Here is a 14910-nt window from a genome sequence, read left to right on the forward strand (position 1 = left end):
AGAAGGCTAGGACTGGGGATAGCAGCTATGAGAGAACTAGAAAAGGTCCCCAAATGCAAAGATGTATCATTGAACACCAAAGTCAGGATCATTCAGACCATGGTATTCCTGATCTCTATGTATGGATGTGAAAGTTGGACAGTGAAAAAAGTGGATAAGAGAAAAATCAACTCATTGGAAATGTGGTGTTGGAGGAGAGCTTTGTGCATACAGTAGGGCCCCGCTTCCCGGCGCTTTGCTTCCTGGGGTTCCGCTAATGCGGCGGCTTTCATTCCCCAGTTTAAAGCCAATTTTGCCGCTTTTGCCGCATTTTTGCACGACACGCCCCATTATACTCAATGGGGTTCCGCTTTACAGTGATTTCCGCTTTACGGCGGGGGTCCGGAACGGAACCTGTCGTATAAGTGGGGCCCGCCTGTATCATGGACTGCAAAAATGACAAATAATTGGGTGTTAGAACAAATCAAACCAGAACTGTCACTAGAAGCTAAAATTATGAAACTGAGGTTATCATACTTTGGATACATCATGAGAAGACATGATTCACTAGAAAAGACAATAATGCTGAGAAAAACAGCAGGGAGTAGAAAAAGAGGAAGGCCAAACAAGAGATGGATTGATTCCATAAAGGAAGCCACAGACCTGAACTTACACGATCTGAACAGGGTGGTTCATGACAGATGCTCTTGGAGGTCACTGATTCATAGGGTCGCCATAAGTTGTAATCGACTTGAAGGCACAAAACAACAACAATAAGAAAAATGCATTTGCACTTGTATTCAGGTGGTGTTTCTACCCACACTTGAATAAAGAATCCACACAACATTTAGTAGTCTTTTCAAAAGGTTATCCAGACACACTAAGAGTTCCATAATGTTAGCAAAACAATCAGGTGTCTCAAATTATGAATCAGATATAAAGATGCTGGCAAAGCTAGCTCAAGTGAGGCCCAGATAAGAACATAGCAGGCCCATAATGCTCACCTCAAAGAGGAGACTAGCATTACCCTCCAAAAAATTAGTCTGGATTTTCCTGAGCCTTAAATACAGCAATTAAATGGAATGGAAAACACGCACACATATTTACCATAAAATATATGAAACAAATCCTTTGATGGAAATCAAATATAGATTTAATGCTGAGACAAAAGGAGTTGGAAAATAAGGTGTTTGCCTAGTATTGAAATGCCATCAGGGTAGGTGTGAGGTGAGCCTCAATGGGGTAAACACCAAGAAAAGGCTCTTTCTTCAGTAACCGCCTGCTTCACCTCACTTATTTATTATTATTTTTATTTATTTGATTTATATCCTGCCCTTCTTCCCAGTAGGAGCCTAATACATGTGATAAATTATTTTAACACACGTATTCCTCCCAAGAAATCACTTGGCTAGGGCACTTAGAGAAAGGCCTCCAATGAAATCTTAGAGTCTGGGTAAGCACATATGAAGGAAAGTACTCCTTACAGGACCCTGGTCATAAGCCAGTGATATCCCATCACTTTCTGACAAAACCCTGACATTATGCAAGTACCTGTGTCTAGCCAGAACACTTTGGATATGCCTCAACATTTGAATGTGTCTCTGCTGGCATTAGCTGGCATTTCTGGTCCCAGTGAGACTGTACACTTGGACCTCATATTTCCTGTGCTAATAGTCATGTCTGTTCTTCTGTCTTGTTCACTCATCCCAACTCAAGTCCCTTATGCTGCTGACTCAGCCCATTCTGCAAAAAGCAGCTGACTTTAGCCATTCCTCAGGGGGAAAATGGGCTACAGAAAGGGGTTTATTCTGTCCAGTCCAATCCATCTTGAAGACAGCATCAACACCACTTACCATTCTCAAAAGAATTCACTCAATAATAGTTTGAGTTAAAAAAAAGATTGAACCATGTAGCTCACACTTTTCAGTCCTGATGCCACCCCATTCTTAAAACACAAAGCCTTTCCACTACTGTTTTCCATTCTCTGGCCAGAAAAAGGCTCCCACTTACATTTTTGAAGGAATTATCTGTTAATAAATAGCCACAGTTCCAGAACAGTAGCTGGACAATGGCCAGTTGGACCCTATTGAACAAAGGAAGAGGTTTGGGTTAGAAAAATAAGGGAATATATCAATAGTAAACATTTTCCATGGGCAATATAGGTCTAATCAAATATTTTAAATGACTTTTATTTCCTTTAAAAACATACTGAAGTCATTTTTGTGTTGTTTGAGTAAAAACATTTTAGGTAAAATTATTTTAACACATGTATTCCTCCCAAGAATTCAATAATATAGAAATAGGTATGTCCCAGCCAAAATGTATATCTCATTTATTTCAGTAGGAGAATCAAGTAGGTATTTAACAGTACAGTCCTATGGATGTCTACTCAGAAGTAGGTCTGACCGAGGATGTTTCAGTTGAGTGTTTATTGTGGGATCAGTGTTCTTCGTGCAGGCAAGAGGAGTGTTTTTGCAGTATTCACATGATGTTGGTGGCATAAAAATGTTAGCCTGCATCCTTCTCCCAATCTAATCTGGATTTCCCTTTAGCAGAAATCTGTTTTTTAAAAAAACACCTGTCACCAACAATCCACGTGCAGTATCTCAGCAGCCTGTTTTCAAATTAAACCCCTGTCTAAAAGCACCCTGAGTTCAATGGGACTACTCCCAAGTAAGTGTGTCAAGGAGTGCAGCATAAACGTCTCCAATTGTGCTTAACCTTGGCTGATTATGTTCAAAGTTTTTATCAAGCCACAAGAGGTATTTTGTGAAAATACCTCTTAAACTTTTTCACACATGGCATGTCTTTCATTTTTAAATGGTTTCCAGACCACTAAATAAATGATTTCCAAACATTTCATTAAAAACATCCACTTGTGGGAAGCTGTCTTTCCCAAATGGTGATTCTACCACCCTACCTTGGCAGTCTCGTCTCCCCAGCTCCTTCTGCCACATTGGCACCTGCAACCATTGCCAGCATCCTAGCAATCCTCTTATAAGGCCATATGTAGATCCCAACATATCGTTTGGGAGTCACTGGAGTAAGAAGTCGTTAGTTTTCTGATAGGATTGATTTAAATGGCATTCACTCACTCTGCATTTTTAGTAATATTTAAAGCCTGCATCATATCAGCTCTGTGGTCATGGCTTGGATAGTGCTGATTGGCCTCCAGGTGCTGGGGAAACTTGGGAGATCTGTGATTTATTGTTGCTTCATACTAAGAAAAGGATGTGTCTTACCACAGAATAAGTAAAGGCTATCTGAAGTTCATCAGTGGCTAGGTATCATAATAATATTTGGTGACTAAAAACTCACCTGCATGTTCACACATTACAAAATACAGTTGTTTCTCTAAACCAGTCATATCTATGGAAAAAATCTGCCAATGTAATGCTTGAAAATGTAATGTGTGTTGACACTGCAGGGAAAACAGGTTTCTATGGAGATATTCTTGGTATTTGGCTAGAATGTTATGTGTGTTGTTTCATGAGATGGTGAGCTCTAGAAATATGATTTTTGTTAATGGCTTTGTAAAATGGTACCATGCAGATTAAGACTGTGGCATATACTTTTTATATTAATAATTTATTTTTCCTATTACAGAACAGGTTTTAGGAGAAGAAATGTTACTTTGACAACTTTAACATGGGACAGATATTTGAGAGGCTTGCAAGACAAATTACAAAGTGATGTTCCTTTAAATTGGTTGAGAGGCCAATACCATAGCTATTTGGAGAGTGACTCTGCAGCAGCACTTCTTAGGATTGATTTGGAATTGATATAGAATTTTAAGAGTACCACATAGACAATATTGCAGTTGCTAGGGAGATAGTTGCATCAGCTTGCAACATGGTTTGATGGTTATTTTCCCCCACAGGGTCTCAGAACAAAATTAAAAAGTCTGTAGTAGCATGGAAAAGCATAGTCTGTTCTACATGGTGAGGTAATTAACTCACCACTGAGTCAGCCACAATTGAAAATGATTTAAAATAGCTTCCGCGGGGCACTCGTTTTATGTGCCAGGACTTCCTACATTCAGCTGCTTGTAACCTTGTTGGATAAAAATTCCACCCTAGAGAGATGTGGTTTGGACAGTGTGATTCATGTATGCAGCATCTTGTATTTCATGTACTTTTGGATGTCCTCTGTTTAAAAAGAGTTGTGAAGCCCAAAGGTAAGAGTGTGTGATCACACAAATTATTTATCTGTCTGTTGCCTTCCATTCCAGGATTACATATTCTACCTGGAACCAGAGAGGCTGGAATCAGGAAAAGGAAAATGCTCATATGACCCAAAGGTGGACACCGTATCAGCATTAATAAGTGAGTTCCACTGTTGTGCAATACCAATAATTCTATAGGCATACAAGAAGTTGCTGAAAAGTTTCCCTCTTAATGTGTTCTCAAATGATATCAGAATTTACAAGGAAAAAGGGGTTACTCTTCTTACAAATGGCATGCAGGGTGACAGCAGCTCTGTGTCAGGAAATGGTTTTGGCCATCCTCAGACATGGATGGGTTAGCTTGAAGCCTCAGCTGAGTTAAAGGGGAAAGGTCATGGCCTTACAGACACTGATAAAGGAGAGGAAGGACTTATTTTCTACTAAACTGCAGTGTCCCATCTGGTGGAAGAGGAGGGGCATTAGGACTTGGGTGAATAGCAAAGATCTGAGAAGTTTCCTGGCAAAGTTTATGGAAGATATTTAGGCCCCGTCCAACTCTACGATTCTATGCTTTCCCCTGACATTCCAAAAGCATAACGCTTGAGACATAGGTTGCTGACTTAAGCCAGCTGCAAATTTTATTCAGACTCCACTACTTCTTTGGGAAACCTGCTCCTTTGCATTGATCATGCTAGAGTTACCAATATATATTTTACCCTCAGCCTTTGATTTCTTTATAGAAATATATATTTGAACATACTCATCTTCTTGGATAAATATATTCTTCCCTCACCACATACACAACCATTTCCTCAATCAACCCCAGATTGATTTCCAGCATGGACATCCCCTGATCTCTGTTCTGTATGGCCATACCATCTCCTGCAAGGCCCCTGGTGGCTCAAGCTTCACAGAGCTTTCCCTTATGAGGAGGGCTGGGATTACATAAATACACAGCAGGGAGATAATTAGGAGAGGTATCATTGTTCTTCTGACCCTGGGCCTTCTGCTGGCACAACAGTTGCACCACACTCCCCCAAGACTCAGTTCTAGCACAGGCCAAAGTTCTCTCCTCCTGCAAATCCTGCAAACCATTGATAGGGCCTGGCTGCCTCTGATCTTGTCCAGGCATTAGTATCTATTTACATGACAATCTCCAAACTTTTTAATTAATCTGAGAGCAGCTGCAACCCTGGCCTGTGAAAGGCAGGAATTGTGTCCCAGTGTCAATGGGTTCCTGGCTGAGTGCTGGACCTGATTAGCAGCTTTGCTAATGAACTTAGGTTCATTTCTGTAAGCCTTAGTAATTCCTGTATAAGAGAATCAGAGCAGTGGTATGAAAACTATGGAAGAGCACCTAGCAGTAACATCCATGTCTGTACATCTAGTAATCCTACTCCTTTTCTTCTCTGCCTTTAATCATTTTGAGCTTTCTGCAATCAATGAGAGGTCAGAGCAACAAAAGGGCCCCCTTCTACAGAGACCTTTCCTTTCTTCTGCCTTTCCTTTACATCCCCACTCTCCAAGGGCAATTTGCACAGGTTCAAAATTTGGCCTCATGCTCACGACCAAATATGAACACTAGGGATGGGATCTGTTAGCTGGTGCCTCTTCAGAAGCATCCCATTGACCTAAGAGGACAGTATCGATTTGAATCTGTTCTCTGTCTGCTAGTTGCTGCTTTTACCAACCCACTTTTCCCCTCGGAAATAACATTGTTATTAATATAGATATTTTGAAAGGAAATATTGGTAAATAAAGGAAATATTGATAAAATTATCATTCTTAATATTGATATTTTAGGAGCAAATAACTGTAGAAAATACTACATAAAAAATCAATCCACAACAATAGAGAATAAGCAAATTAATGGAAAATTTGGTACTAAATCTGAAATGTGCGGAATTCTAGTTCATCCCTAATTAACACTGTATAAAAAGTTAAAGGATTCGTACCATTTAATTAGTTTGTCCTTAAATATATAATAATTCTATGGTGAGAGCAACTTCAGGCATGACACATAGTATGGAGATCAGGAAGTACAGGTGCCTCACACTTCCCACATCTCTCTATCCAGTGTTGCTAGAAGAATTCTTGTGCATACACAAGAACTGGGAGAGTCCTTATGAGATCCGAGTCCTCTTTTACTCTTTATTTCATTTATTTTTATGCTAAGAAGTTCTGAACCAGCTCTCATCCAAATGGATTCTAGGGCACAATACAATAATACAAATACAATATAATAAGAACATCCTGCTGGCTCAGACTGAAGGCCCATCCAGCTTCACATCTTGTTCTCACAGTAGCCAACCAGATGTCATAAACAGGACATAAGTGCAATAGCAGTCTCCCCACTTGTACTTCCTTGCAATTGGTATCCAGAGGCATACTGCCCCTCTGATACTGGAGGTAGTACACAGCCATCATGACTAGTAGCTGTTGATAGCATAATCCTCCATGACTTAGGGACTGCTTGCCCTATTATAGGGTAGAAGGGCGGGACAGAAATATTTTCTTTAAAAAATTGTCTTCTTGTTGTGCCTTCAAGTCGATTACGACTTTATTATTATTATTATTATTATTATTATTATTTACATTTGTATACCGCCCCATAGCTCTCTGGGCGGTTTACAACAATTAAAAACATTAAAAACAAATATACAAATATACAAATTTAAAAACACTTAAAAAAAATAAAAAATAAAAACTTATGGTGACCCTATGAATCAGTGACCTCCAAGAGCATCTGTCATGAACCACCCTGTTCAGATCTTGTAAGTTCAGGTCTGTGGCTTCCTTTATGGAATCAATCCATCTCTTGTTTGGCCTTCCTCTTTCTACTCCCTTCTGTTTTTCCCAGCATTATTGTCTTTTCTAGTGAATCAGGTCTTCTCATGATGTGTCCAAAGTATGATAACCCCAGTTTCATAATTTTAGCTTCTAGTGATAGTTCTGGTTTAATTTGTTCTAACACCCAATTATTTGTCTTTTTTGCAATCCATGGTATGTGCAAAGCTCTCCTCCAACACCACATTTCAAATGAGTTGATTTTTCTCTTATCTGCTTTTTTCACTATCCAAAAGCCACCAAGGTTGGTGGCCATCACTACCTCTTGTGAAAGCAAATTCTGTAGTTTAACTATGCATAGTATGAAGAAGTACTTTCTTTTGGCTTCCCTGAATCTTCCAACATTCAGCTCCATTGGCTGACTCCAGGTTCTAGTATTATGAAAGAGGTAGAAAAAATTCTCCATCCACTTTCTCCAGACCCTGCATAGTTTTATAATCCTCTGTCATATTACTCATCTTTATTCTAAATTTAAAAGCCCTAAATTCATTGGTTTATTTTATTTTATTTATTTATTTATTAAAAAGATGTTGTAACCTTTCCAACCCTTTTCTGAACCTTTCTGGCTCTACAATATCCTTTTTGAGTGAGGCAACCAGAACTATACATAGTATTCCAAGTGCATCATAGATAAGGGCATTATGGTATCAGCAGTTTTATTTTCAGTCCATTTCCTAATTATCCCTAGCATGGAATTTGCCTTTTTCACAGCTGATGCACACTGAGTCACCATCTTGATTGAGCTATCCAGCATGGCCCCAAGGTTTCTTTCCTAACTGGTCACTGCCAGTTCAGACCCTATTCATATAAATGTGAAATGAAGATTTTTTTGTCCCAATTTGCATCTCTTTATTCTTCAATGGAATCACATTCAACATTTTAATGCCCATTCAGTCAGTTTGGAGAGATCTTATAAAATGATATAATATACAAACATACAAACAATAAAACTGAGAGACAACAAAACTACAGAACAAGTAAGCAAACAGAGGCTATAAAACCAATTTAACATGCCAGGACATATGCAAGAATTTAGGGTTGCTTAGTGTAGCACTTTTGGAGACCAACAAGTCCCAAGTGTGAATGGGAGAATATGCTGGAAGGTTTCCTATCACCCCATATGTTAGTGCTGTTCTTGCCCCATACCTGGCAAATGAGCTGGTTGTGTGTCTACGTCCCTTCCTGAGTATTAGCACCTAAAGCAACTGTGTCAGCGGTTTGCTTATAAGAATTCTGAGTGCTACCACTGGAGCAGAATGAAATGGAAAGTCTGCATGTTTCCATTTTCATTTTGTTGTTGCTGTTCCAGTTGTTATTTGATTTTGCAAGAGAGCAGATAGGGAGAACAGAACAGGGAAACCCTAAACTCTTTACACTATGTTCGGTGTGAAGGGCAGCTGATATGTCTGGGGTCACTGCTGCCTAAGGACCAAACTACATGGGATGCAGCTCTGTGTTTGGATCTTTTGAAGTTTCCTGATGTGTGTATGTGTGCATGGGATTTTTGTTTAAAAAAAAAAAAAAAAGCTGCAGGGGCCCTTAAATTGGAATGGGGCCATGGCAGCGAGGGAAGGATGAATCCTCCTCCACAAACACACACTGGTTCCCCAGTCTAAGACACTCTTTTCCCAAAGCTGAGAAAAAATATATATGCATACCTATATGGTATCTGTATATTTTTCCATGTGGGGCAAATAGCAGGGATGGGAGCAATTTAGTGCAGGAAAAAGGCATGGTTAAATTCTCCCTTCCTGGGGACTGTGCCCCCAGTTGCTTTAAAGGGACCTGTGTGTGTGTGTGTGTGTGTGTGAGAGAGAGAGAGAGAGAGAGGGAGAGAGAGAGAGATTTAATCACAGATCTCTCACCTAGTTTGAGAAAGGGCTACAAGAGGAGGCTACAGTTGGAGTTTCTCTTTCCTCCTCATCCCCCCACCCATGTTCTGCACAAGTTCTGCACAAAAATAAATAACAAGAATTCTGAGGTTTTTCCAAATTCATAATCTGGCAATACTGTCTGTGCTGTGGATGCTCAAAATAAAATTTTGCAATCTCTCCTCAAAAGGAGATATACAAACTCTGGATGCACATCTCTTTGGAAGGAGGAAGGCAGGGGAAAAGAAGGCTGAGGCACTTGACATTAAAGTGCCAGTGAGAATTTTCCCTGTTTATCAGGTGTCATTAAAGAAATTACCCATGCCAGGCTGCATGGTGGCTCATGCATTTTCCTCTGATCCCACTCTTTCACAGAACCAGTGTAGTGAATGGTTGGGAATTTGGGGTGAACATAACTCTCAATTTATTTTCATTTCTGATCTCTGCCCCTGGTTGCCTATAGATGAAGAACTCTATGCTGGTGTCTACATTGACTTCATGGGCACTGATGCTGCCATCTTCCGCACCATGGGTAAGCAGACTGCCATGAGGACTGACCAGTACAACTCCCGCTGGCTAAATGGTGAGTGAAAAGGAGGCAGCACTGCAGAGCCTGAAATGCAAAGGATAAAAAGCATTCATAATCTTTATGTCCAATGTACATGTTACACAGTGGGACTTATGAATTAGGTACAGAATTTGGCTTCCTGAAAACATCACATGTTCTTTTTTATGAAAGTGTCAGAAGCCCTACTGATGCAGAGCTGAGAGGTTCCCTCCCTCCCTCCTTTCCTCTCTCTTTCTCTATCTTTCAGAATACTCTTTTGATAAGGAAAATCTAAAATAAAAAGAGACTGCAGTTAAGAAAACATTATGCTAGCAGGAGCGTTAAGCAACTTCCCTCCCACTTGTCTTCAGTCCCTTCTGTAAATACACACTTTTCAGGTCTGGCTTCCTGAGGGCTCCATGCCAAGTCATACCAGCTGTCTGTGATTGGTTTCTTTCATCTGTCCATATATTGCCAGCTCAAGGTGCTCAGTTGTGGGTAGTGGAATATTAACCTGGCTCTGTAGACCCTCATTTCTCTTCCTAGTGCACTGTGGGTCTGTTGCAATAGTTGTGTCCCTACCTGCTGTATTCCCTTTCATATGGCTGGCCCCTTCTGTCCTCTGTCCTTGATGCCATTTTGATATCTCCTTGCCCTTGCACTCTCCCTTGCTCATACTTTCTGTCTAAACCGCAAGAATCCAGGACCAGGGCTCTCCTGTCCTATTCATGTTTTGTCAGCATTAATAGCTCTGAAATGCTCCATTTATCTGGACCTCAAGACACGGAATCAGCAAGTGTTAACACTTTGTTTGGGTTTGCAAATCACATTACTGAAAATACCATTGCCATTGCCATGGCTCAGAATTTTCTTTCCATAAAAAAAAATATGCACTAAGTGAGGATGTGTTTTTACATAACCTTTGTCCAGCCATCTGATTATTTCAGGAGTATGCTTGTGTTTAGTTAGTTTCTCCCTATCCTTGCTTCCCTGGCTCTGATATATGTCCCCTTTTGTGAATTCAAAAGAATTTTTTTCCCTGGCATTATTTCTCTACACACAGTTGGTGAAGAGCAGGTTTGTATTCTTGTCATTTCTGATAACTGATCCAGGGCATTAATCTCCTACCGTCTGTCCTCCAACATGCATCATGGTATGGGATCCAATGAGAGAAGGTCTTAGGCTCTTCTTGGTTGCATCTCCAGCTGTTGTGGAGCAGAAAAAACAGCTGAGTAAACTAAGGTTGGGGATCAAATTTAGGGGGATGTCATTTTAGTAACCTGAACAGAGTTATCTATGCAGCAAATGCTGGATTATAGTGGTTACCATTTGCCTTCCATGGCAATTTCTTAGCAGTGATGACTTTAGAGAAAATAGCAATATATCTCCAAATTGCAGAGCTTCCAGTATATTCTTACCAAAGCTTATAAGCCAGACAGGTGTGCATGCAACCACATAAATCTTATAGCAGTTTCTCAAGCTAGGGAATGGCTGATACTAATGATGAAGGTTATTGTCAATAGCTTATAGACAGCCAAGGCTCAGAGTTTCTCAAAGTATGGTTCACAACTTCTCTTCGATGTATGAATGGAGTGTGTTCCTGGCTACTTACATCAAAGTGGTATAGGGAGAGTATGTGAGTGCAGGAACTTAGTAGTGGTATGTATGTAAGAAAACAGCATTATGTGTGTATGAGCTGGCGGTCTGAGAAAAAGATGCAAAAGGAAGCGGGAGCTGGACAGGTGAGATTTCTACATTGGTGAGGGGACACCAGTGGTGCTCCAATACTTTTTCCCCAGAAGAAAAGAGAATGTAATCTGCAGGACTAGGAATTGCCAGTGTTGCATGCTTGGTGGGGGAACGGAATACAGGACATGCTATATTAATTAATTTACCTGGCAAAGGCCTTTCCTGCACTGTTTTAAAACAAGTATCTGTTCTTTATATTAAATAAATGTGGGAAAGTAGCATAATTGACCTACAATCTGTTATAAACAGCTTAAAATGAACCCCACCAGCATGGAAAATAATAGTGCTTTGCATTACATAGTGCTTTGATGTTGTTTCTGTTTGAATATCACCATTCCTCTATTGAACGCAGGGTATCATGTGTGAAAGTTCCTCCATTTTATCCTTATAATAACCCTGTGAGGAAGGCTAGGCTCAGACAGTGACTGGCCCAAGGTCACCCAGTGAACTTCATGGTTAATCAGGGATGTGAACCCAAGGCACCTCAGTTAGCACCCATGGATCAACACAGTTTTGGAATGTCTGGGGACATGGCTACTATGAGCTCCTGCGCTTCAAAATTTACCACTACACCACTGGGAACACAGATGAATTATCTGTTTGGGAGGGTATCATTTCATGAAGAAGAAGTAGAAGAATTTTTATTGTACTAGCCATTTGCCTTGACAATCTTAACATATGCTCTGTTGGGTACAACAGAATAAGAATAAATGTTATAACAATAACATTAAAATCCAGTGTAACTTTATAAAACATTTAACACAAGGTTGAGAAATACCAGCTGCCTCACAGCTTTGGGATGCCTAAACCGACTTTTCCTGCCCATGGTTTCTAGTGCTATTCACCCTTTTCAAGACCAGCTTAAAGAACTTTAAGTTAACTCATTTTGCATTACAAATGAGGTGATCCAAGGAATAGAGTTCAGGGCTCCAGCATTGTAGACTATATAGGCTTGGTTAATCAATCTCATGGCTACATTTCCTGCAGCAGCCTAGCAAACAGCTGCTTAACTCACTGAACATTTTGTCAACTCCTTTTCTAATGGTTGACATGAAGATTTGCTTCTCTAGTTTTGACAAGCCATCATCACATCCAATAAAAGAGCTTCAGTGCCGAAAGCAGCAGTGGATTCAGAATCCTTTCCAACAGTGCAAATTTGGATCATAACAAACGTTAGGGTGTGAAGCATTGATTGAAGTTATTCAAAACAGTTTTTTATTTGGGGCATTGAACAGAATTTCAAGAAAGCGTTAATTTACAGAAATGATCCTTTCCCCGGTGTTCTAGAATATTTACTGGTTTATAGCAGGGGCCCCATTTGACTGGCACCAGTTCATTAATTTCCATTTCCTCCAGTGTCCAATGGAAAGGTTACAACATGGGATGAAAGGCTGAGTGCAAAAGAATCACAAGCTACATTTTAGACTGGGGAGAGCACAGGCGCTGATTTAGGATTTAGGACAAGTCTGTACAACCAACATGCCTGTGAGCGCTTCTTGCTGATTCATTCCACAGGTTTTCTGATTTGAGCAGGTCATCTGGCTTACTTGTCATAGCGGTGGCCGCTGTGTTAGGGAAAATCAGCTATAGCGTGCAATCGGCTGTACTGCAGGGAGCTCCAGCTGCCGCGCTCCAGCTGACAGTTATCAGCTGTAGTGCGCAATCAGCTGTAGTGCGGGGAGCTTCATGGGCCAAGCGCTGTCAGCTGTAGCACGCGATCAGCTGTACTGTACAGCTGATTGCGCTGGAGCAGCAGCAGGCTTCAGGCTATGTCCCACTTTCTGGCGATTTTTGCTTTTCGGCGGGCGTCTGGAACTTAACCCGCCGTATGAGTGGGGCCCTACTGTACATAATTGATTACATTGTTGCCCAATTGCATTACATTTCATTTGCATTGAGATGAATTGGATGGAATAACATAATAACAATGTAATTATATAACTGAAGTAATTAATTATGGAAATTATGTAATTTCACCATCGCGGACAGTCATACATATAATGTAGTTTTTGGAGGAAGATGAACTGTAGGGGAACAGAAACAATGCTGCATGCAGCAAAAACAGGTCAGAATGGGAAATGATCCCCAATCAGAAGTAAGTCCCACTGAGTTCATTGGGACTTACTTCTAGGTAGTGTGTATAAAATTGCAGCCTTAGTCACTGTAGCATAAATATTCCTGGACCAGAGCCTAATGATCCATCATTATTATGGACACACCAAAGAGCAGCAGTCCATAGCATAATAGCAAATTAATTTGGATCAGCATGACCAGAGTCTTATGCATAATTTTCTGCAAGTCATCTCCATTGAACTCAGTGGATCTTATTTCTGACTGCATGGGATTCAACTTGTAAAACACACTGAATTTTAACAAAAGATCTTCAGCCAGCTGAAATGCCCTCTTTTACTTTACTAGAAATTCAAACAATCTTGCAAAGAATTATTTGAACTGCTAGCATGAGGTAGGAACCCCATCAAAGAAAAGAAGTATCTGGCCTCTGCTTAGTTATTTTCCGCATACCCTTACTTCTTTTATGCTAATATGTCGCAAACTTGAAAGCCTCAAAAACTTATTACCTCATTCACTTGCCAGAGCAAAGAAGGTCTGTCAATTACCCTGGTACTCTGACAGATGACATTGTTGCCTGCTCTGACAAAAGTCCCTGAATGACCCCTACATTATACCACTGCACTCAACCCACATTTCAGCTCTCTTTTAGGATGGGGTTGGTCCCATCAGAAAACTTGTGTGAAAGTTTTTGGAAAACAAAATCAGTGTGAGCAAATAATGAGAGAAAGGAGGCTTTATCATTGCAGTTCTAATGGATCTTGCTATCACTGCACTATCAAAACTCATTCTGTTCTTCAACCAACTGAGGGCAGAAAATTGCATTTTCTTTGCATCTCTCTTCTTTCAGCTTTGGGAAAGACTAGTTATCAGGTCAGTGCCCAGTATAATAGAAAAGTATGCAGATTTCTAGTTGTGAGAGCAGATGCCTTCAAGCTAAACTCCTCACTTGAGCTGTTCAAAGGAGCCACAATAGGTGAGCATATAATTCTGTGAAGTAAATGTGCGCTCTGAAGCAGTGGTAGCTGATTCCTAGCAAGACTGGTGTGGCTGAATGGAGGCAGCCCATTGGTTCCACCAGAACCAATGACAAGCAGAGCCAACTAATTGTAATTTTGTCCCCATCCTCCTTCTTGCTAAGTTCTACAAGGGCAACACTGAGACTGAAGAAGAGGAAGCTGGCAGCCAGGGCCACTGCCCCTTGCACTGGTGGTAAGAAAGAAGGCAGACAGGTGGTAGTTGGGTGAGGGCGATTTGAAGCTGGTGGGGCAGTGCCCCACTTGCCCTAATGGATCAGATTCCACTGCTCTGAAGGGTGGATCCAAGCCTATGCATGCAGCAAGTCCTCACCCTATATCACTTGTCTTTTATTCTTGAAGAAAAGAAATGTGTCACAGACAAAGTTGTGGAGGATGTGAGGCAAATTGAAGCACTTAACTAAGTAAACAACATATTTCATACTAATGTGCTAGGAACATCTGTCAAATGAGAGGGGATTGAGCCAATTTCCTCACCTGGCAAATATGCTTTTTCTCCTGGAACAATAAGGTAAGTTTAAATGCAATATTGGAGAGGAGGCATTAGGAAGAAAACTCACACACCTAGAGATGAGGTGCCACCTCTTCCAGTGGGGATGAGGTGTTGTGACTGCATGTGTGAACCACATACACCAACCTGAGTAC

General features: G+C 40.7%; 1 protein-coding gene across 8 annotated transcripts in view; it reads left to right on the top strand.

Annotated features, from left to right (window-relative positions):
• Nucleotides 1-14910, top strand: part of SEMA3F (semaphorin 3F) — a 239519-nt gene that overhangs the window by 187293 nt on the left and 37316 nt on the right. For all 8 annotated transcript variants that reach the window (XM_061617796.1, XM_061617795.1, XM_061617800.1 and 5 more), the window contains 2 exons: nucleotides 4211-4304; nucleotides 9326-9445. In XM_061617796.1, the coding sequence (XP_061473780.1) occupies nucleotides 4211-4304; nucleotides 9326-9445 (214 nt within the window). The remainder of the gene's footprint in view (nucleotides 1-4210; nucleotides 4305-9325; nucleotides 9446-14910) is intronic.

Source organism: Rhineura floridana, chromosome 3 (genome assembly GCF_030035675.1).
Source record: "Rhineura floridana isolate rRhiFlo1 chromosome 3, rRhiFlo1.hap2, whole genome shotgun sequence".
NCBI lineage: Eukaryota > Metazoa > Chordata > Lepidosauria > Squamata > Rhineuridae > Rhineura > Rhineura floridana.